The 24,194-nt window shown below is 39.2% G+C and overlaps 1 protein-coding gene across 1 annotated transcript in view; it reads right to left on the bottom strand.

Moving 5' to 3' along the window:
- The window catches only part of APBB1IP (amyloid beta precursor protein binding family B member 1 interacting protein), a 788,839-nt gene that overhangs the window by 441,257 nt on the left and 323,388 nt on the right, over positions 1-24,194 (bottom strand). The window contains exon 5 of the mRNA XM_085631699.1: positions 11,496-11,809. Within this exon, the coding sequence (XP_085487825.1) occupies positions 11,496-11,809 (314 nt within the window). The remainder of the gene's footprint in view (positions 1-11,495; positions 11,810-24,194) is intronic.

Below are 24,194 nucleotides of genomic sequence, written 5' to 3'. Positions count from 1 at the left end.
GAAGGGGCTCAGAGGGCGGCTCTGCGGCGGCTGGGTCGTCCGGTGGACGGCAGGGGACCCAAGGGCAGCAACGAGGCAGCAGAGCAAGGTAAGGCAGGCAGCGGGCAGGAGCGGGGCTTTCAGGCAGCAGGCAGGAGCAAGGCTGGCAGGCAGCAGGTAAGAGCAGAGGAGTGGGGGCGACCTCGCCTTGGGGAAGGCTCAGCGGTGTATGAGTGTTTCTTTTTCTCCATTTGTGCTAGTGAGAGCTACGGGAGGGAGGAAAGGCCAAACAAACTTGAAATGGCTTTTCTGACTCAATAAGTGAAGTCCAGTCAGTAAAGGGGACCAAAGTGTCCAGTGATGTTGAAGAACTGGCCCCTTGATGTATGAGATCTTGATGCACCACAGCTTGGCATTACTGAATTTCCTGAAGTGTCCCATCTCTACCTGGCAACAGTGGAACCTAACAAGTGTTTTCACTGCACAGATATTACATTCTTGACACCCCCCCCCCGATCCATAGCTGAAAGTCCTTCAAAGGCAGGGGTAGAGCTAATTTGAGTCAGGATTTACCACCAATCACAATGCATTCCTAAAACATCACTTTCTTTCTGTGCCAATGCATCAGTCACCATCATCATGAGTAACTCGGGCATCACATTATAATCAATGTGCACCACCTCCGTGTACAAATAGGTCCAAGTTTATGGACAGTCGTAGGTTCTTAGGGTGGAATTGTGCATGTGACTGTTGTAATGCTTGGAACATGGGTTGTTGCTGCATGTACCTAAGCCAATGAGTGAGGACAATTACATACCTCTCTAACAGATCCAACTCTCCTATGATGCTGAATCCTTGTTGGAAGAGGGAAAGAGGGTCTAAATGAGTAATAGTTTTTCCAGTTGCTTACTAATCAGTGGAAGAAATCCGATGCTTTAAATGTTATGGACATCTCAGAGTCCACCTCCTTAGAGTGAGCAACTGAAGCAGTGCTGCTACTAACAAGCAAGGGTGGCTTAGTATCAAAGATGTAGGGTGGACTGTTTGTTTTTTATTGGGATAGTAAGGGTCATTGCCAAAAAGTACTGCTATTGATCCACATTGAAAGCTTTTTAAAACCAATGAATACTATCTTGTTCATTCACCTTAACTTAGTTCTGAATATTAGTAGAATAATGGAATCCTGGCTGTAGAAACATAATAATCCACTGAAGGGGATCCATATAGAGATGTAAAAAAATGAGCAAGAGATGTAAGCTCTGAAGAATCTCACCGTTAATCACTGAATTAGAGGTTTAGAGGTTTCCGATAATCAACCCCTGGAACTGATTGAAAAGAAACTAACAGAACCATTTACAAGACATAGGAGGGCACAGGCCTTGCTGTCTAAAGTTAGAAAAATTTAATGTTTTGATTCACAGTGTCAAGGACTTTAAGCAGCTCTAGCAGTGTAAATAAACCAGTCCTTGGATTGAGATGCTCAGAACGATGTCCACAACTTCCATCAGAGAGTTACAATTTCAAGTTAACATCTAAATCTGGACTGTAGTGTATTAAGGAGTCAGTGAGTATCCAAGTGTTTTGAAGCAGGAGCCACACAACTTTCTCCAGTATTCTGTAAGGTGGTGTCAGAGTTGTAATCTGTCAGGAGATGCAGTACATTTACAAGCAGAGCTTTATTTCAGGAGGAGCTTAACGTGTCTTTGTTTAAATTTGAGCAGGGCTATTCCTTGCTGGAAGTTAATGACGTCTGCTAAAAAAGTTAGAATAAAGCGTCTCGACTGAAACACCCATTTTGGAACAGGATGCAACAGCAATTCAGTAGGCGTGCTACTTTTGAGTCGTGGAGGAATAGCTTCCTCTGAGATGTTTGAGAAGGAATACACAGCATCTCTCTTAAAGAGCAAGAGTTGATTACACCCCCAGCCTTCAAAAACGTCACCCAAAGCCCATCAAGGAAAAACAATACTTTGGTGTCTTACCCAAAGGAAATTCACATCCACTGTCCTGTTTTGCTTGAACCTATCTGATCACCTGGTTCAACAATGCTTCATCCATTTCTTGGCTAATTCAGAACTACAAAATCATCCTACTACAGACAGGATTCAACAACTTTGGGCACTGCTGCTGTACCAGCTGATTTCTAGGCCTGGACGGTGAACTCCACTCTGTTCGTGGAGTTTGAGGAGTTTACCGCACTCCACGCAGCACACAGAGTTCGGAAAAACTTTGCTCTGCTAAGCGGAGTGGAGTTTTGTTCCCCACTTGCACTCTCCAACGCTAGACCACCTCTGAGCGAGATTTCTCAACACGGATGGTCGCAACTGCTCATGTTAAGAAACCATCCGTTCGTGTTGAGGAAGCGGTCGCTTGAGTAGAAAATCTACACGAGTGGCAGACAGAAGCAATGCCCTTCTGCGCTGCGCATGGTGCAGTTTGCGCTGATTTTCCAGTGCGGGACAAACAACTGGTGTTAAAAATCCACACAGCATGCCTACAAAACTGCAACAGTTGAGATTTTCCAGGTATGCTCATGGAAAACCTTTGTGAATTTGCACTTGCAATTAAATTATGGGCATTCGTTATGCATTTTTTTTTAGCATACAATTCACATTGGAAAAACCGATAACATTTGTGCAATTGCATTTTATGTTTTTTAAATGTTTTTCACTACGAGGGAAACATTGTTCCCATGGTGTCATCCGTTCCGACACAGCGTTTAGAGTATTGTTTGTGTTTTGAAAGGAAACCTAAAAAGCCAGATGATTATATTGCTATTCTAAACCCAGTAGTGGCTGCTACCAGATGGGATTGATGAGGCAGAAATGTCCTCTTCTTCCTGTCTCCACCAGCAGCAGGAAGCAGCAAGCAGGAAGCACCTGGACTCCCAGGCTCCCCATAGCCAATCACAACGCTGCAAAGCAGCATTGTGATTGGTCTGAGTGCTGTGGTTTGGCACTCAGGTGGGTCTTGGAAGACTTTGCACAGCAAGCCTGGTGTGGAAGATGCAGAGTGTGCAGGACTGTTATGAGCACTTAAGGAGTGCAAACCATGCTTCTCCCTGGTCTTGCCAGCCCCGCCCTGCCCTAGAGCCACTGAATTCAATAGGAAAGAATAAAATTATAATAATGATATGTTATCATTTTATTTATTTTTTTGAGCAGTGGGGCGGCGCTGGAGGAGCTGCCACTGTCTAAACCATTCTCCGATCAGTAGTGTGGACATTAAAGAGTAGTTGCTGCTTGTAGATAGAGACTTGGGGAATCTGAGGATGCTCATTTTCCACACTCAAATAGGTACATATTTTGGATTTTTGGGAATTCTCACAGGTTTTTCAGGTTGTTTTAGAAGCGTCAGAGTTTTCTAGGTGTATGTCTGAAAAACCTTTGTGAATTTCCATTTCTTCACATACACAGATGTTTTTGTGTGTATGCTAAATTGCACAAGGTGTGTATTTACACAAGGGGCTCACTTGGCATTTAAGCAAATGCATTTTTCATTCATTTTTTTTTATAACACACTTTATTGATTTTTTTTTTTTTTTTAGCCTTGTATAATCTTGGATACAGTTGGTACATAGTTAAATTAGAGATGTAGTTTGTCATATATATTGTATACCATCAAGTTACAGCTAGTATAAGGCTGCTATCTTGCATAATTTGTCATTCTGCTAATGCCGGCTTATTGTATCTGAATGCAATTGCAAAGTGATAAATGAATAATCAAACCCCTTCCTCCCCCCACCCTCTGAGCTGGCTAGCCCCCATTGATTATGCTGTCGTGCGTTTCTACCTCTGCTACCTTGTGTAAGGGCCCGTGCTTAGTATGGCAGTGTGTTGTGCGTTTGGTCTAGACCCTGATAGGTCCGTACCTTGTGGTATTAGGGGGCATAGAGACTTCCCTTATGTGTCACGCCTCAAGCAGGAAGTCCCAGTCCATCATTTTTCATTCATTTTAATTCTATTTATTTTTGACCCACAGGCAAAATATGTTTCCCCTGGAGGTAATGCTTCTGGTAAATCCCTGCCAATTTTGGGTTGTCCCATTCTAAGGCCCACATTGCAGTGTGATTTCTTCCTGCCTGTTACAAGGTAAGTCTTCAATGTTTTTCAGGGGTGAAATTGGTCAGATAAAAAGTTTGAGAATACCAACAAACATTCCAATTTGTCGGTGCGCATAAGCTTTTAGCATATTCAAGCCATGGAACGCCCTTTATTTTATAAGTATAAAATCTAAAATTGCTAAGAAAATGCAAGATATCAATTTCGGGTCCAGAGTAAAAGTATTTATTTTCCAGTATGAACGAAGCTGAGCATGGCACCTTGTTTAGTTCATCGCGAAAATAGCAAGGATTTTTCCATGCATTTTATTGCCTGAGAGCGGATTTACACAAAAACCATAATGAAGACATTACTTATGCCAACAACGAGGCTCCTCATCTACGGAAACCTCATGTTTTACCATGTGAGGTTTAAACATCTTATCCGGTAATGATTCATCCACCCCATTTTGTTACATCCCCAGATTTTTGCCTTCCTTTTGTAAACCTGGTTTTGTTGGCTTTTAGGACTCAGCACACGTTACTCCTGCTGACCAATGGTAAAGTTCCTATGCTCTCCCCTCGATACATGGGAAAATTGGTATTGATAGGTCCATTCAATTTACTTGTAAGTTACTAGTATATGTTACAACATGTACAGAGGGCCTGTAAATTAAATGCTGCTAGTGGGCTTAAGCATCTCTTATGCCACCTGCTAAAGTAGCAATGTAAAACATGTCTCAGGCCTCTACTGCAGCTTGTAGTGCAGTTGTAAACTGCCATTTCGACCTGGCAAAATAAACCTTTTGCCAAACCTAAACCTCCTTTTTAATGCTTATAAGTCCCTCCTAAGGTAAGCCCTAAAGGCTCATAGAACAGGGTGCATGGTATTTAAAAAGCATGACATGTGTACTTAGGCTTTACATGTCATGGCAGTAAGTAAAAAAACTCCCAAAGTCGTTTTTCACTGTAGCAAGGCTAACTACCAAAGACTAACCCTGGGTTACCTTATTATACTAATTAATAACTTCGGTTTGGGAGTAGCTCCTACACTTCAGGATGATTCAGAAGAAGGACTGTCCTGCTGTATGAATGAGGAAGAGTGGACCAGCTTAGCTTGCCTTCAACCCAGGAACCCTATTTTTATCTGATAATTTAAAAATTCATAACTTCGGTTCTGTTTCTTGGATTTTTGTCATTTTGATGGCATTTAATATATTAATATGTACTCTGCTTTTCTAAATTGGTTTGGGATTTTTAAAATGTGTGTTTTCACTTTATTACTGATTGCCTCTAAGTTAGGAATGACTGCTTTTGTGCCCAGCTGCTAAAAGGTTAATCACAGGTTTATTTAGTGACTTTTGTGGTTGTCCCTGACCAAGATTGTGTTTATTATTTGAGTGAGGCTCCCACCCCTTCCATTAACAGACCAATTTCTTGCTAAAGATTCACTTGTGAGAGTTTATTTAATTAAATGCATCTCACAAAAACAACCAATGCATTCACCTGCAGCTGTGCTGGTTAGGTCACGGTGGAATGAACAGGATACAAAATATCGGAATAATGTCATTAATTCCTTACAAACATAGTTGGTTTCGACCTGGCTGCCACTAAGCAAGCAAATATCTAAGCTACATATCTGACTAGTTCACAAAATAAACTGTCTAATTTAAAGTTCCCACATGGTCAAACGCTGGTTGGTAAAATTGGTATTAACATTGCCCAAAAAGCAAAACACTTGGGGCCCGATTGTCAGTGTTTCAAAGAGGGAGCCACACTGTCAATCAGTGGTGCCTTTGCCTTACCAAATTTGCAATTCCTCCACTCTACTTAGAGCTGGGGTAATCATTGCCTTTACCCCCAACAGAATCTTTGCTGACCTCAGCGTCATATTGATAGTCGTCCCTCCCTACTGAAGGTGGAACGACTTGTACTCATTTTCCTTACCCCGGCAGGAAAAACATGGAATGGCCACCACACAAAAGAGAAATCTCCCATTATCACAGAGTCATTTGTTTTGTTTTTACATGGAACACAAACTTCTTTGGGAGTTTATTTTCTCAATACAAAAAAGTTTGCAAATAATACACTTTAAAAATGGTGCTATGTGACAAGCCTTCATTGCTCTTAATAGCGCTACTGTCGCAGTTCTCGCCATAGCACAGAGATCTCAATCATGCAGGTGGGGATCTTTAAATAGAGCAGACAGTCCTCTGTCTGGGTTGCAGAGGCCATGTCAGATCGTGGACTCTCCTACATTGTCCAAATGTCCCAGTAGTCCTGTTTGACCTATACTTGAATCTTGAGGAGCAAATCAATCAATTAACAAAATTGGTAGTTTTCAATTACATATCCTGGCTAAACTGTGAAAAATTATAATACAACTATTACAAGAGTCATTATTGGTCCTTGAATAGATTACAGAAATGTATGCGTTTTGTAGACTCTGAAAAGGTTATAGCAAGACTGCAGAAATTATAGACCTATGCGGCCAGAGGGGTGGGAGGAACTCCTCAGTATGCTCACTCACCAGCATTTCTAAATACATTGTATTAGCTACCTAATATGTCACAAGTGGATTTACGTTGCTGACATTGGTGTATAGGGCCATTAATCCAGATCGCTCAGATAATTCAAAGGCTTTCTTTAGGCAGTATCTTTCAGAATAAAATCTTCATAATTGGATTTAAGCCCCTGGTGATCCCACAATTTAAAAGAAACTCACTGGTCGGCTAGTGTTTTCAGGTGCTAGGGACTCCCTCTGGAATCAGTCTTCAAATAACAAAGGAATCATAAGACTGATCACCTTTAAAAACTGAGCTCTTCTATTGAATTGCATACTGGGGGCTTGATTTATGAAATAAATATGTATGGTCCTTGGATATGGGCAGGAGCATGAATTTAATGTGATTAGGAATTAAGCTAGACTGTAGAAGCAATTCTGTCTCTAAAAATAAATGTTAGTTTGTGTTCCTCTCACTGCATCTAGAAGAGAGAAAGGGGGACTAGCACTGTGCTTGAGATTTGTGGACAATTTGTCAATAGGCTTTATCAATGGGAATAAGAACCTTTGCCAGTCAATGGAATCTAGATTGCATTAGCAAAGGAGGAAATAAGCCCTCTGGTTTTTAGATTCACCTTAGACAAGAGAGAATTAGTGATTTAGCTAATCTAGAGCAGGGCATCAATACACTCAGTAAAATCCAACAAGGAGCGGACACGTATGTAGGCCACCTTTCGAGATGGGTTGCTTGGTAAAGGCAAAATAGACAACATGGCTAGCTGAGAGCAGTGAACTGTATTCAGCATCAATCATACTCTACTAAGCTTAATGGATTAAGGTGCTTTTGCTTTTTTAATTCGATTTGTATGGTCAAGGTTAAGTAAAAAAAATATTCCAGCAGTGTGTGATGGTCGGAACAACCTAATTCTGTATATGGGCGCTAGATATTGCATTAAAAAATGGCCTAGTGTAAATATTAAACGTGATGGGTTTTCATAAGAGTTTTGCGAGAGCCTACTGATGACATAAGTGAACAAAATATGCACAGAAATGTACTGCTCCATGAGAGGCATGTGAAGCAAGGAGAATTGGCAAAAGCTCTTTAAATACTGTCACTGTTACTTTGGACTCAGGACACACAGAAGCAGGACGATGTCAGATCAGTAATCAAGAAAAGTAAATTGACTAACTGCTGCATGAGCCGTGGTTTCTCAATTTACGACAGAGACTAGTCAAATAAATACAAATTATATGATGGGTAGAAATGAATAAACTCATGATGGGTCTTCTGTGCTTTTATGAAATAACATCTTCCCTCCTGGTGTTATTATGCATACATTGAAGTGAAATACTGCTACAAGCTAAGAAACTTTAAAAGTTCAAATTGCTAATAGCTTCTAGTTTTTAAAGTCAGAAGGTTGGGAGGTTTGTGGGCGAGGAACTGCATATGTGGAATGATTATGAGCTATAAAACTGCAAATTGCTTCCCTCAAATGCGGTCTGGTGAAAAATCTTCTCCACGGAGCTGTTCCTAACGACTCTTTACGGTACGCATCCCCACTCCAGTCCTGCCCATTACATGCACTAGGCATGTCGCCATTTTCTTGATTATATGCTGGTGGTTAAAATTCTATCCCTTGGTACACAGACGTTTGCATAGGGATCTGAATCCCAGGCTGTGGGATGATTATCGTATACCAGCTGTTTTTCCCCCACCTGATTTTGGCAGGTCAAACCTGCCAAATGTATCAATGTAAAAGACCCATATAAGCAAGTAAAAAGTTAAAGAATTTGAGACCTGATGTACTAGGATGAATATTAAGAAAATGCAAATTGCATCAAATAACGATTTGCAATGAGATTTCTCATTAGAAATCTATTAAATTGGATATAGTAGAAGTGGGCGCAATTTGCACAATTCTCCCAAATGCATTGGTATTTTGTGAACCAACCTATCTATTAATAAGGCTGGTTCACAAAATACCAATTCGCAGTGGGTCGCAATTCGGCCTACCTCATTAATATGCATGCAAATTGAGATCCTCTGTGATTGGATGAAGTCACAGGAATGGTGGCCTGCTAAAGTCAGTAGACCACCCTGCGATTGCTTTTTGATTTTGTGGGCTAAAATTAATGTTTTACAATCAGATTCCGGTCACAGCCATTAATAAATAAGCTAAAGAATTTGTATTTGGAAGGGACGCCCTTTACATGCCCCTTCCAAATACCGATTCTGTATTCCAGTCACAATTTGGACTTTGTAGATTTAAAAAAGCCACTTTGTAGTCACAAAGGCTCAAATTTTACCTTTGCAATCATTAAACTACTTCTTCTAACTGCTAACACATTTAAATTAATTACATCTTCCATTATTATTCCAGCTGATGTTAAGATCACCATGGCTTACTTCACCCCAAGAAAAACTGAAAAGTTTCCACCCATGCTCAAATAGCCGAAACCCAGATCTTTCCCACCACACCAATTCAATGCCATATATTCTAAGGCTGTATGGCAGGAATAGCCACCTGCATCACAAATATAGTGTTTTCCTCGTATTAGTTTTCAGTTCAGTTAACTCTCCCTCCAATCTTCCTTTACAAAGAATACCCACCCACATATGTGAGTGGAATTTTAGTGTTAAACAATATCCCCAATGCTAGCAAATATTCTAGAAAAAGTGAAATCGGACAACTCTGACACCACTGAGACAAAAAATATTCAGTGGATCCCATTAATTGAGGATTAAGATTAGGGCCCAGAAACAACAGCTCTTGGACAACTTCCTCTGTATTGTGGGACGTATGCATGTGTTTTTAGTCATCCATTCATACTTCACTGTCTCAACACAATCCTGGCAGTTCCTGACTGAACAGTAAAATATGTTCTTTAGAGATATTTGGGGTGTTCCAACTGTTAATCCTGTGCAGCAAGCATGCACTACATTGAGGGTTGTCTCTCCCAATGAAATGATCTCATTACATCCACTGGTGTAAAATAATTGAATCTAAACAAATGCTAATTAAGAGTATTGTGGAATAATTGTAAAGGAAAGGAATTATTGTATAAGGTTAAACTTCAATACTGGTTTAAAGGTATGAAAAAACATAATTCAGCTGCGGGGGCAATAAGAAGCTGCAAAAGATGTACCCATATTAGTAGTGATATAAATGTAATAGGCACTTTGTGAGGAGCAGGATATTTATTTTAGGTATAATTATGTATATTGCTGTAGGAAACATAACCCAGTACTTAGCCTAGGCCAACTGCAGGTAACAATGATGAAGGTTGAAAAAAACCCTACCATTGAATGTCATTGTGTCTGTGATAGAAAGACTGCAGAAAATATTAAATAATTATCACAATTAGGATACTCCTGTAATGATGATTTCAGTTATTTGTGCTTAAATCTTCTTTTTTGGAAACAAAATTTGAATTTTATTAAACTGTCTGCAAATGCTCCAGAGCTAGATAACTCTAATATATAACACAGGCTTATAACTTTTTGAACCAGGGTAAGCCTTCATCCAGCTTCTCTAGCTGTTGCCTTACAGCTATTCTAAATCTGTTAGGTTCTTAGTAAATTATCCCTTATGCTTTTAACTCTTTTTAACACTCTCTACTCCTATATTTGAGCAGCAAATTGTAGTATGCATTGTTTTAATTTTAATTCTTCTATTTTAAAATATGTTTACTTTTACTCTCCTGATTTATTCTGTTCACTTTGAGTTTTGTTTAAAGACTGTATTATTTACCTCTTTAATTTCTCTTGGTCAACATTTGCTCATTGTCTAACACTAAAATATTCACATGACCCCTACAGTAGTGGATCTTAGTGGTGCTAATGTCTTAAATATACTGCAATTAATCACTAGGGAACTGCAGCAAAAGGCGTTTGGTGAGATTGTGCTTAGGCTAACACAAACTGACATTTGTGAGAAGTGTGATGGAGATGTGAATAACTTTTAAGAAGTTTTAAATACATTAAAATATTTGGAGGATGCACATTTAGAGTGTAAAAATCAAGTATTAGCAGAAATCAATTAGCACACCTGGTTCGTTGTATGTTGTACTTATAATTTACTTTGAGTTCTCACAATTGAATATGTTCTAACAGGCGAATACGTGTCATACTACTTATATTACAAACCATAAAAAAACACATAAAACATGATAAACAGTGCTTGCATGTGAACACATTTTCTCACAGCTTGTTAGAGAATAAGAATGTTGTATATGTGTGGAAATCTGTGCACTTCTACTTGTCCATCTTTATCTGCCTATTTAAGGTGTCACTGTTTGTAGGTCCTTAATGACAGTCTGCATCACTTTCTTCATATTGGGGATTCCAATTTGTCTTTCTTATCCTAGATCTCTTTCTTCATTATTTTTAAGTCTGCCAGTCAACAGCAGGACTTCATGTTTGTTTGCCTGTTTGTGTTCCTGGTTACCTCTTGCTACCTGTTTCTGCCTCCCGTATAAACAAGAGTTTAGAACATCTTGTTTAATAGTAATTTTCTATGTCTCTGTTTCATTGTGTCTGGATCTTCATATTGTGAGTGTACTGATTTGTTGGTGACTGTTCATGTTCTCAAAATGCACCTTTTCTAACTCTGTCTTCCATAGTCCCCTCCATTAACCCAACAAGAAATGGAACCTGGAAAAAAGTAACTAATATGTGAATGCTATCTGATGTCCTATTGTAATTGCACTTTTTCTAGGTAAGCACCCTGTTGCACGAGTGGCTAGGGCCATCCTCTAAAAAATAAATGAATAAATAATTACGTTTGCACTTATTCCTATTATTGTGCAAGTGTTACACTGCCTTTAACCACATTTATGCAACCATAATGCAAAAAATATATTTTCTGGTACAGGCTTTGTCCAATAGAAGTCAATAAAAAGAACATGCTTCCTTATAAAAAAAAATCTAAATAATATTTCATACATAATGCCACATATAAAAACATAGCTTACCTGCGTGAGTGTTTCTTCAGGTTCTGGTGGCGGTGGTGGAGGTGGTGGTGGAAGTTCAAAATCAGGTTGCGGAAATGAAGGCGGAGGTGGTAAGTCTTCCTCAAAATTTATATTGTTGTTATCAGGAAAGATTGACCCATAATCAAAGGAAGAAGCACCACCAAGTTTGGTTTCAATAAATAAGTTTGTGTTTTGCTGGGAGTCGGACTTGGGTTTCTTTGATTGAAGTGTTTTCTGTTCAGCCTCATTGATATCTGCTAGGAGGTCGGCCATTAAAGCATCCAGGTCATTATCTTCCAGTTCATTTAGAGACTCTGACAGTAAAAATCCAAAAATATCCAATGAGAATAGACATGACGCGAACTCAGAGCACATAACGTTATAGTGTACTTGAATGGTACAGTCATTTAAATCCATAATGTTTCCAATAGTGTAACCGCTTACCAACATTGAATGGGGCTTTCACAAATATGAACAAACTGAAAAAGATATGGTTGTTTAATGTATTTAATGAATAATAGTTGTTCTAACAGAAGTGGTAAACAATGTTGCAATCAACCGTAGAAAAATGTCAAGTGGACGAAGTAGAGATAACTTGCTGTTTTGAAAAATGTGAATGATGGCGAACTCACTGATATATTACAATAATTTCAATTGTGTTAATGTTAACATGCAATAAATTGTTGCTGCAACCTTTTTTGCCTATTTTATTTATATATTTACATTAGAGGGTTGTATATCAGAATATCATATACTGAAATATCATCTGACAAAAATATTGTGTCCTAAATATCATTCCCAAAAATATCATCACGTTAGAGTTGATTTTCTTTTATTAAATCCAATAGACCAGTGTTATTGTAGACAATATATCAGGCACAAAGTTCAGACAACAATATCATACCAATTCGAGTGTCAAAGATTGTGGTCAGCATATGATTTATTTAATATTATTAAAGGTTAGCTGTTATTGGTACGGGAAGAACAATCTACCTAATAAGGAGTTTAAATTATAGCAACACCTCTCAAAGATGTATGATTATATAACAATACAAAGGTGTGAGAGATTTCACTTTACTCTTCTCCAACTTTCACACAGTGAGAGATGAGCAGTGGGCATAGGATCACAACTTCTACCAATATCAATAGAACAGCTCAGCGGACACAGGTACTCATCACTCCCATCTAGAGGAGGATCACAAAGCATGCAGTGCCTTCAAAATCCTCCTGTGATCCATCACTATAAATTCCCTAGGTTCCTGTGTTGTTCTTAAGCAAACTCAAGTACTACAAGCATCAGAGGTCAAAGGGCAAGTATCCAAGCCCTACCAATTATACAATATCAAGTAAATAATTGAACAACTTAATTGGTCTTCATGTTTAACGCTGCGCTAAGAAGATGCTGTTGTTGTAAAACAGCCGTTATAACAACAGCATAGGATTGGAATAACAAAATACATATACAAAAGCATTGCAGAAGAGACAAAGTCACAGAAAAAGGCACATTACAGAAGTAATCATGCATGTGGAAGCACTGACTTATGACATATACTAAAAGGATGGCTTCTATCAATTACCAAGGGCCTAAGTATACATTTGCATTTTTTGGGGTGTAATGCTCCAAATGGTAAATGCAGGTACCGTAGGGCAAGGTATTTACCAATTAGTATCCTATTCTGAATTTTCCTTGTTGAAAAGCGTTATAATATGCAAAATCTAAGTTATATGCACCAATTACACTGAGGGTCTTATTATGATGTTGGTGGGCCCACCACCGACAAGTTGTGGGTGTCGGGCCCACCCATATCCAGCATTGCGGTCCGACTGCCTCACTACAATGCGGTCGGTCGGACCGCAGCAGATTAAGGGACCGACTGACACCTCTGACAGGCTCAATGGGGGCATGCCTGCGGAGGCACCACTGTAGGGATTATAATGGCCCTCTTCCTTCTGCCTTTACATGGCAGTCCGACTGGCATGTAAAGGCAAATGGAATTTGATTTTGTGGGCCCCCAACATGGCCCTCGTCCCCTGTGAGCCTCCACTATAGGCCCACGGGGGCACATGTGGTGCACCTCCTAACATCCATGCACCGTGTAGCAGGCACCACATGGATGTTTGAAAACTGATCTTTTGCATTGTGGCTTGTGCTGCAGCCCTTTTCTCGGGCCACAGCAAAAGCTGCAATGAAAAAGAGCAGTTTCCTGACCGACTGTATGGTGGTCGCATCGTAATTGAGCAGGTGTAACCACTGACATGTAGTCGGTCAGACACCTGCCTGATACAATGGCGGTCGGATGCTTGTTTGACCGCCATCATAATGAGGCCCAAAGTTTTGTCTCTTAGTAGTAGAGTTCCAGGGCACATTTTACCAGATTTTTAATTAGAAAATGTGAATTGGGAATGTTCCCAGAAGTACAAATTTTCCCAGCACAACGGGACTCGCAATAATGCTAAAAGTCATGCTTTTCGTGCTAAATTGGTCTCATTCATTCTCATTCTTTAACTCAATGATGTGTTTCTCTTCTAATGATAAAGCGGTGTTTTAGGGGACAGGTAATCCTTGCACATCACAAACCTTTAATATTATGTGAGTGTCACAGTATTTGGAATATGTGGCATAGCAGAGCTGATTCACATAGGCAATTATGAGTCAGTGAAGTAGTACTCCTGTAATATTAGCTACTCCTATAGTACTATTCACATACTCTTACATGTTTTTGCGATGGGTCCCAAAACATTTAAAATGGGAATATTTAGGGAATATTTATACACAATTAGTACAAATGGAAAAGGCTGTGCCCTCTTTTACTATTAGGGAGTTTTGGGCCATTTCATGAAGGTATATGTTACCATGTGATGTTGTACTTCTAAATGATATTTCTTGTACTCATAAAGTCTTTGTGAAACAGCGCAATAAATCAAAGAGACTACCATTACAAGTTGTTAATAATATTAAAATCCTGTGAACTCCTTTTATAAGAAGAAGACAGGGATGCGTAGAGGTGGGTCAGTACCTGGGAGTAATGGATGAGCAAGCAGACAAGGATTTAGCACGTCAACATAGCATGAGAGCCTTGGTACTGAATTAGTAGTAAGTAGCAGCAACTCTATGAATGTTACCAGAAATGCCATCCTTTAATGATTACCAAATAGTCAATGATTGATTATAAATAGTTTACTTATTCTTTAATAGTTTTTTGCTTTTTATTGGATGGGATATATAGAATTTCGTTTGTATCTGTAATACATTGATTAATCTGAAAACAGAAACACAGGACAACTTAAACATCATCTGAGTTCGGTGGACTTTCTTAGGTAAAATTCAAGGCTGTTGAAAGCATTGAAGAGTAATTTAACTCCTTTCTGAGGCTTGTAATAGGAACAGTAAGAAAGGCACAGCTGTGGACTAATTTTTCCATGCCGTGTCTGGCTTCTAGGACATCCTGCTTGGTATCAGAATCTGAACCTGAAATCTTAGTCTCAGACTATAAGACGGAGGCTGTGCTCTCCATTACTTCATCAATGAAAGAGCCATGTGTTGTAAAGCCGAGATCTCTGTCCAAAACTATGGTACAAGAGATGTATATGTTAGCTAACACTAGAACAGGAGGAATTCTGGATCTGCAGTAAGATATTGAAGATATTAATATACATTTAGCCTCAACAGATAAGAGAGTGGTAGAGTTAAATTCTCCGCTGGGTATTGGTGAAAAGCTTTCATCTCACTGTGTCATGAATAGCACAAATGGATGATGTTACCAGAAAGCTTGAAGGGCTGGACAATCAATAGTTGAGATAATGTCAGCAAAATCATTCTTGAAGAGGGGATACAAGAAATAGCTTCTATTGTATGTCTTTACACAGGCATTTCCTATCATGTCTTAGCAATGTACTACCTTTACATCACTGGCAGCACATCAGGAGTCATAACGTTTTAGGTTGGACATTGGGAGTCATTGCATCACAGGTACGTTTTTCTACATTTACATTGCATTATTACAGCGCATGGGAACTTACTTTGCAATAAGAGCTAGTTCTAAATGTGTATAATATATATATCTCCTACTGGTGACCGCCAGTAGGTAGTTATAGTTAGGATCTAGTTTCCATAGGAAAAGTATTTTTTTGACTTGCCTATATCTTTGGTGCCGGTAGATGAATCTTCACAAAATTTGCAAAACAAAGTGTGCCGTGGGTCTTATTGTGCATTGAAAGTTTTGGGTTGATCTGTCAAGCAAGGACTGAGAAAAAGAGGTGGGGTCAAAAAAGTGCGTTTCCCATGTTAATTCCCATAGAGACACAACAATAGCCCGAACCGCTGATTGGAATTATACCAAGGTAGCTCTTGGTCCAGAACACGCCTTTTTGTTATTTGGTGTGAATCCATTCACTAGTTCCGGAGATTTTAAGGAAAATACATATTTGTATATCCAGAAGGGTGAAGCCTTCACAAATAATGATGATACCATGCAGAGATATGATTGGCTGCTAACACTTCAACCAGGAAGTGTTGCCAGCCATTTTGGTATTTAGTCTCACCCGAGTCCCCCATAAAATATATAAGTAAAGAAAAGGGGGCAGGGTAAGAACACCCTGAACCCCTAGCCCTGGGGCTGTGGTCTCCCAGGGACCCCTACAGGGCAAAAAAGCATTAAAAAAAGAAAGGTTTGCAGAAAAATCATAAGGATTCACAAATTTGGGTCAATTTTTTTAAAAAAAACAAGCGCAGTCTCCTGCGCTTGTTTCCATTGCAGCCACCGGGTGTGCCAGGTCCCGGAGACATTTATTTAATTAACAAATGGGGAGAGGGTGCATGAGGGCCCCTTCCTAAGTCCAGTTTGAATCCCGGGGACCGCCACCTCCCCAGGGCTTTATTTATTAATTAGGAGAGGGGCTGCGCAGCCAGACTCATCAGGCCTTTAAAGGTCCTGGAGACCACCAACTCCGTGGAGCTTATAAATTATAAAAGAGGGGGAGAGCCATGTGGACCCCCCTCCTACTTTGTAATTGCCCCGGGGACCGCCACCTCCCCATGGCACAACATGACTTCAAAGAAGGGAGGGCGACCTCCATCCCTGGTCATATTTGGCCCCAGGGACAATCGCATACCTGGGGTATGGCCAAAGGCAAAGGGGGAGGGGAGCCCATATACAGTTTGGGGGACCTCCTCCTCCCCGGGGGCGGCCCATGGAAACTGAGTGAGCTGCAAATGGCCCTGGGGACTGCAATCTCCAGAGGTGCCCACTCTCTGGAGATAGCAGTTTGCTTTTGCTTGGCAGGCGCTTTGACCTATCAACCTATCGTTGATCTATTGGAGCAGATTCTGTAGCCATTGACGAGTAGGTTCTTTTTTGTCCTTACCTGGTGAGGGTCCATGATTCTTTCTTTAAAAGACTACAAGTATACAAATGTGCAAACTCAGCTAATGATCTGCCTGTTTGGCCCGCCCCGTTCACCTTAGTAGTATACAATGGTCTTCCCGCCTTTTGCCAATATGATGGGCACCTTACCAAAAGGCCTCCCAGTGCATTTCCCTCAGATTTTGGTGATGCGTTCTCGATGGCAAGGAATATGAGGACATCTCCACCAAACAAAGAAGAACTTACTTCATATAGTTAAGAGGAAGGACACTTCTCTGATGGAGATTTACCTCTTTGTAGTATCGTTGTCTTCTATATAGAAAGATTCATGTTATCACAGATTTCTAGATGAAGACGCATGAGAAACAATCATATTGCCAAAATGCACATAAGGCCACTGGAGACATTTCCTTGTGGTCCATTACACAGCAGTAGTGCAGAATATGCAGTAGATATTTACCCAACGAGGTAGTACTTACTAATTAACCAGTAGAAAGTACTCCAGTTGGGTAGACATTTTGTACAATGCTGTGGACTCTTGTTGGATAAAGGGACAGTTGGAGTTCTGTTCTGGTGCAGTCACTCACTCAGCCATTGATACATTCATACAGACACTCAGGCACCCACTCACACACCCATTCTGCCACTCTCACATCTACTCACAGATCTAGTCACTCACACACTCACTCACCAACCCATACAGCCACTCACACATCCACAAAACCACTCACAGACCCGCACTCTGATCCCTACAGCCACTCACACACCCACTCACAGACTCATACAGACACTCACACACCCACTCACCAACCTATAAAGCAACTCAAACACCAAATATCAAAGATTACAGGTTACAAATCAGGAAATAAAATTTAAAAAACCTTAGAAATTCAGTAAAAAAATCCAAAGGTTACAGTCTTTGTTATAGTTAGGAAATAACATTTTAAAAACCTTATAAATTCACACAAAAAAAGAAAATGGTTACACAGATGTTATAGTTAGGCTCAGATATCACTCATCCAAAACCAGTGAAACTCAGCAGTTACAGTTACCTGAGCTAACTATCACTTAAGCCCCCGCAATGCACTGCTTATGACCTCACATATTACATTACTCATGACATGTTCAGTCACTGATAACATCTCAAATTACATCACTGATGACATCGTCCAGTGATTTTGAGTGTTTCTTTAAAAGTTTTTGAGTGTTAAAAATATAAACCCAGTTAACATTAGAAAGGCAGACAAGAAGAGAGCTCATGGAAAATAATTATTACTGTAGATAATAAGATGAACTGCCATACAGAAATAGGTGGGACATTCAGCCTAAAATCCAAAGGAAGTGGATCGCTTGTAATTGTGCCAGAAACAGCAGTCCTTGGTCTCAACAGCTTATAACTAAACACATTGTTGAATTGCTAAGGGCAATAAAACTGTTGGTTCTGGAGTTTTACTTTCATAAGTGTGTATGCAAAAAAACAAAAAAAAACAACAGCGGAAGATATTAAAATAATTAGAAGCGTCCCAAATATGTATTCAGGAGGATTCAGCCTGGAATCTAATTGTCTATCAAAAAGGTCATGTGTACCCTCTCAGACATGGTTCGGCCACCTTTCCGCGGCCAGTTTTCTTGGAATGTACCCTTGCTTTCAATATTCCTGAATCCTGGAAGAGGACTGTAATAGCACCATTTTTCAAAAAAGGTCAGTGCACTCTATCTATAGCCACAGACTGATATCCCTTGTAGATTCAAAAGTCACATTAATGGCACTGTCACAGTACTCAAAGAGTTAGGAAACAGTGCATTTATCACAAGGATCTCAATTGCTTTAACCAGCACTTTAGGAGGACAAGGATCCACACGGGATCCGGCTTTACATTTTCTAATTACTTTTTCAGATTGCGCCAAACTAACTAGCTTTAAACTGGACTGGGTAGGATTGTGTTTTGAAACTGAAACTGATGGAAGTGTTGCTCCTGATATTCTTGGTTATTTGAATTAAAGCCGGACTTCAATTTCCTAATTGTCTCCTCAAAGAAATGTGTCAAATCATTGCAAAGATTTAGTGAGAGTTTATACTTGGTATTACAGGCTCATGCAGTAACCCAACCATGCTACCTGTTAAGATAGGTGGGGAACTTTGTAGATTGTAAATTAGGTCTTCTTCGTTTATTTGATTCCAGTTCCGTGTACCCTGGCCAGCATCAAATTTTTTTAAAATTAACTTTAACATCCACCCAACTAAAACGTATTAGTCAGTAATCTGTCCAAGGTACTTCCACTAATTCTTCTACTCTTAGGGCATTTTTATTGGTGGAAATAACATCCAATATGTGTCCTGCTACATGTGTGGGTGATTGAAATACTTGATTCAAATTTAAGGCTAGAAATGTGCCCCAGAGGGATTGAGCATTAGCATCATCCAAATTATCTAGGTGAATGTTAAAATCACCCAGCAATGTAAAAGTAGTATATTGGACAGAGTGTTGGGTAATGACTTCAGCTAATGAAATGACAAAATCAGAAGGTAGTCCAGGAGGTCTATAGATTAAAGCTTTGAAGTGAGGTTTTAAAATGTAATCCAAGACCTTCCTCTGCTGACAGTTTTACCAAGGTGAAGGTGGAGCACTGAAAACTCTCAAATAATAGCTAAACCTCCTTCCCTTGTAAAAGGTGGAACCTAGAGGTACAGGAACAAGAGGGAGGAAATAATGTAGGGAACAGTGGCGGTGGCAACTGATGGATACCTGGGAGGAGAAGGGGGGAGAAAGTAGAAGGAGCCAATACCTATAAAAGCCATGGAGGAATCAGTCAGTTAAGGATACAGAATGGGAACAGTACCAATCCTTGCCTGGGAAATCTCTGTGTTTCAAATTAGGGCATCCCTGCCCACTTTGATGGGAAAAGAGGCCCTTGGGTCTAAGTGAACTGTTAGAAGAGGGGACTGAGACTGAAATAGGGAATGTGAACCATTAAAGACTGGAGATATAACACAGGTCGATATAACTAGTGCAATTATCTCTGGTGTAATTATTCGTAATCACTGCAAAATTACTCGTAATTATGCACAATTCTGTGAGAAGCATAGCCCAGCATTTAGCGCAATTGTTTCATGCAGAATGCACCCTCATGTCCAAAGAGGGCCAGAGGATGGATTCTGCGCTAAGAAAACAGCATTAAATACTAGAAGACAAAACCAGAACTGGCCAGCAGCCACTCGCTTTCTCTTAGTTCGTTGTTCCAGTGCTACTGTGGTAGGATTTTTCACCCAAATTACTCTTAAATACTCCAGCTGGAGTAATCTCATAATTTCGCCTCACAAGAGTAATGCATAATTACTGAACTTATTCTGGTGCAACTCAATTAGATATGACCCTGAAGGACTGGAGTAAGCTTTGAGGGAGTACACTATTTACAATAAATCAGACTTGAACATTTGATACCTTAATGAGTGTTGGTTTACTCCAAGAAGAGATGTGGATAAATACCTGCTTGACATATTGAATAAAATCACATTCAATTGGAAAATAAATTTTATACACCTCAGCTTACTTCCTTCTGCCGTTTGTAGATCCTTTCTGGAAGGTCTTACTTAAGTTTTCATCAATAGCTAGTAATTTTTTAACAATGTTTTGATGATTGCTTGTGGAACAAACTAGTAAGCCTATTCTGTTGTATACATAAGGCCTTCTCTGTGTTCACTTTAAAGGATTTAAAGCCATAGTTTTTGGATGGAGGATTTTTACTCCGACCAATCTATGCTTGGGCTGCTCAAATCATCAATTATTGCCAGACAGTGGAATGGTAGATATATTCTCTAGGAAGGTGAGCATAAGGTATTCAAAAACAAGTTTAGATTTTAGTAACCAGTGTATCACTGTTGTCTTTAGGTCTACTAGTGTATTTCTGTATCTGAGATTCCATTAAGTGGCACCATCAATGGAAATAGATACTCAGACCTGTAATGATCGCTTATTTGCGGTGCCACGAGTAACATACTTGTTATCTTGTTAAATAGTTGGTAACATGATCGTATAATCAATTGTTGAGGATGTCTGAAATCCATGATGCCTGCCGGAATGTGTTCTTTAATTCAATCATTTAGTATTGTGCATTTTTGGGCTTAGGAGACGTTTTCCTCTTGCATAAGCTCTTGTCCTAGGGGGTATTAATTCTGGAATATTGCAGACTCTTTTCTGTATATTGTCGCTCCAGAGCGGTACTACTTTCTGTGAGATCTTTTCGAATTTCACACAGTGTGTATGTGAAAGAATTATCAGGACAAACTCCAGGAAGCATGATTAATTTGCACAGAATTAGGCCATGTAAAAGATGCAGTTATAACGTAAAGGGCCATGGCACAATTAAATGAATATTTATGAATAGGCTTTACTGTTTTCAGTTTCAATTTTTGGTAAATTCTGGTGGGGTTTTTTCAGTGTTTGTCAGTGATTTAAATACCTTAAAAACAGTGGTTATCAGTGGTTACACATTTCCGTGCCATTAAAAACAACAGCAACAGCATTTTTCTGGTGTTTATGGTACAAATCAAATTTATTGTAGTACCCTATACAATACTTCTTCAATGACCACGCCATTGGTCATGCACACTCGCCCTTTCCTTTCGCATGTAAACCTTTATTTATGAAAAGGCCCTCTCAACATTGGCATTCGAGACGGGCAATGCCAAAACAGCCAGTACACAATTTGCTAACTCTGGTAACTGGCATAGCCTTCCATGCCAATACTGGGGCACCTGAAGATTCCAATTCTCTCGGACAGGTTCTACAACATATGCATTGAACTGGATGCATATGCCCTCAGAGTTGTTGAAGTGGTAAAAAAAAAAAGCAGTACTTTTCAAAGTTTGGGGAAAATTCCCTTTTACGGAAGGGATCAAGAACCTGTGCAGAGTATCACATTGAGGCTTCGTTGACTTCAAATGCCATGGTTGGTGAAGGGACATTTATATGCATCATGGCAAGCCATTTCTGATGCATTATAAAATAACATTGCCTAGAATGACCCTCTAAATTTCGTTGCTTGCCAAGTGGCAAGCATTCTAACATAGAACATGTTGCAGTGCCAAAGTCACTAAAAGTGTTACCCAGCCTACTCTCAAGGAGATGTTTCAAATCTACAAAAATTACACTGGTCACCTGATAGACAAGGGTTTTTCAGACTCTAGTATTATGATTATGTCTACTACAACAGTCACGTTTTCCTGTAAAATTCTAACAATGGAGTAGAGAGTACTTTTTTCATATCATTATCAATATGCGTCCAAAGATCCTCAATTTTTTTCCCTTGGGTATCATCACTAACCAAAAATTCTGTAAACGGTAGCCACATGGATAATATAGCCATCACGGCCTCTAGGACTTAGAACCAGTGGCCAATGACATAGTTGGGATGACTATTTCTTTGATGCCACACAAAGCACAAAATGAGAAATATTTGCGTTTTAGTTCCTAGGTATAATGAAACAATGCACCAGAATGGACTGCAAAGTCAATAGCATTCTAAATAACTCTGAAGATTGTAAAGATGCTTTCAGCATACCATCTTACAGGGAAGCACTTCAGCTCAGATATTGATTTTGACAAGTTATCACACAACCTTTTCATACACATAGCTGAATCACTGAAAATACAAACAATATCACTCCAATCTTTGTTGAACTTGGTAAGAATGTTTTCCAGCAGCATTCCAAGTTACACTGCATTACATGTTTTACTGAAGTCTGCTGTCATGTTTTCACCACTCTCCTAGATGCTTGGTGACAGCACTCTTTGGGAGAATTTGTTATGAAATCAGCCATTTTACCTATCAGTTAAAGAACCAAAAGTAGCCAAAATTTCAATTATAAGTTTGATATTTCCTGATTCTCTACAGTTTATAAAATAATTAAATAGGATCTCAAACATGCTTCTAAACACTGCATCCTAGGACCAAAGATCACAAAACTGAAAAAACCAAAAGGAAGAAGAAACAATATTTTAGTGACATCCCTAAACAACAAAACTCAAGCAGAATAATGTTAGCCCAGTCTTTCTTGCTGCTACCTTATATAACAAAGTTACATTGTATTGGCCCCTTCAGGAAGAAATAAAAATGATTCTTTTACTCTCCTTATCCTTTCTTTGAATGGCATTTAGTTTGTGGTAATGCAGGTGTTTATCGGTGTTTATATGTTTACATGAGCAAGGGCTATTTCTCTTTCGGTGGGTTTTTATCAGTTATTAAAGGTTTAAACATAAAACCGGATAGCCTTTTTATGAAGATGCAATTGGTTCATGAACCCGTTCTGTGGGAACTGTAAACTAAAACTCTATAATTGCACATATTCATTTAAGTACTGTTTTGTGAGAATATACACAAAAAAAATTGCAAACAATATTTACAAACTAGCTATTTATGAATTGGAATATTGCCATATTACTATGCAGATTATTGGATGTAAGCCTCAGTAGAGGAATTATCTTGCACACCCATTCGCAAATTTCAACTCATTGCATTGAATGAGGGTATTTTATAAAGAACAGAACTAATATTGGTAGAACAGTCCCTCACCTAATCTCATTACTATGTCAAAGGAAAACATATATTATCTGAATGGACTGAGTAATTTCTTTACCATTGGTAGCTCTACAGCTCAATATCCTTTTTTAGTTTAAAGGTGTATTTCTGGATTTACCCAAGATTGTCTAGTGTGGGTTCTAATGACTACTATTTTTCCAAACATTGTCTACCCTTTTGAACAGGGTTCATTTATATGGGTATACCCACCAGCATACTTTGATATCGGTCAACTGCCATTCTTCACAGCTTCTGTCTGGGTTAAAAGAGCTCATGGAGACATAAAATGTTCACCAAATGCTCAACCAAAATCTTTATTTTTAAAAATGAAGAAAACCAGGCTGATGTAACTTCATTTTAGAGAAAAGTTAAACTGACAAGGTACCTTTTACAAGAACATATAATCTTTCTGTGGAAAGGAACATTTTTATTTTAAACAACAGCATTATAAAGAAGTAAGAAAGTATAAGGGGGAGGGTATACAGAACAGGATGAAGCCTGAATAGGCAAGGAGAAATAGTAAAGAATTTGTTTAAAAATAGGGAGTAGAGTTGTGGGGAGTAAGGAGTTTGAAAAAAGAGATTAAAGCAGGAGAGAGCATAACAGGTTTCTAAGCAATTGTAAAGTGGGAAGAGGAGTAAGGGGCTTAAAAAAACTGGACTAAAGCTGAAACGACAATAAGACATTTAAAAAAGGAATGAAATGGAAAAGGGAGTAAGGGTTTTAAAAAGGGAGTATAGCAGGAGGGGGAAAAGTG

Source organism: Triturus cristatus, chromosome 10 (genome assembly GCF_964204655.1).
Source record: "Triturus cristatus chromosome 10, aTriCri1.1, whole genome shotgun sequence".
In the NCBI taxonomy this organism is placed as follows: domain Eukaryota; kingdom Metazoa; phylum Chordata; class Amphibia; order Caudata; family Salamandridae; genus Triturus; species Triturus cristatus.
Note: the sequence above shows the minus strand (reverse complement) of the source record. Positions and strands in the feature narration are given on the sequence as shown.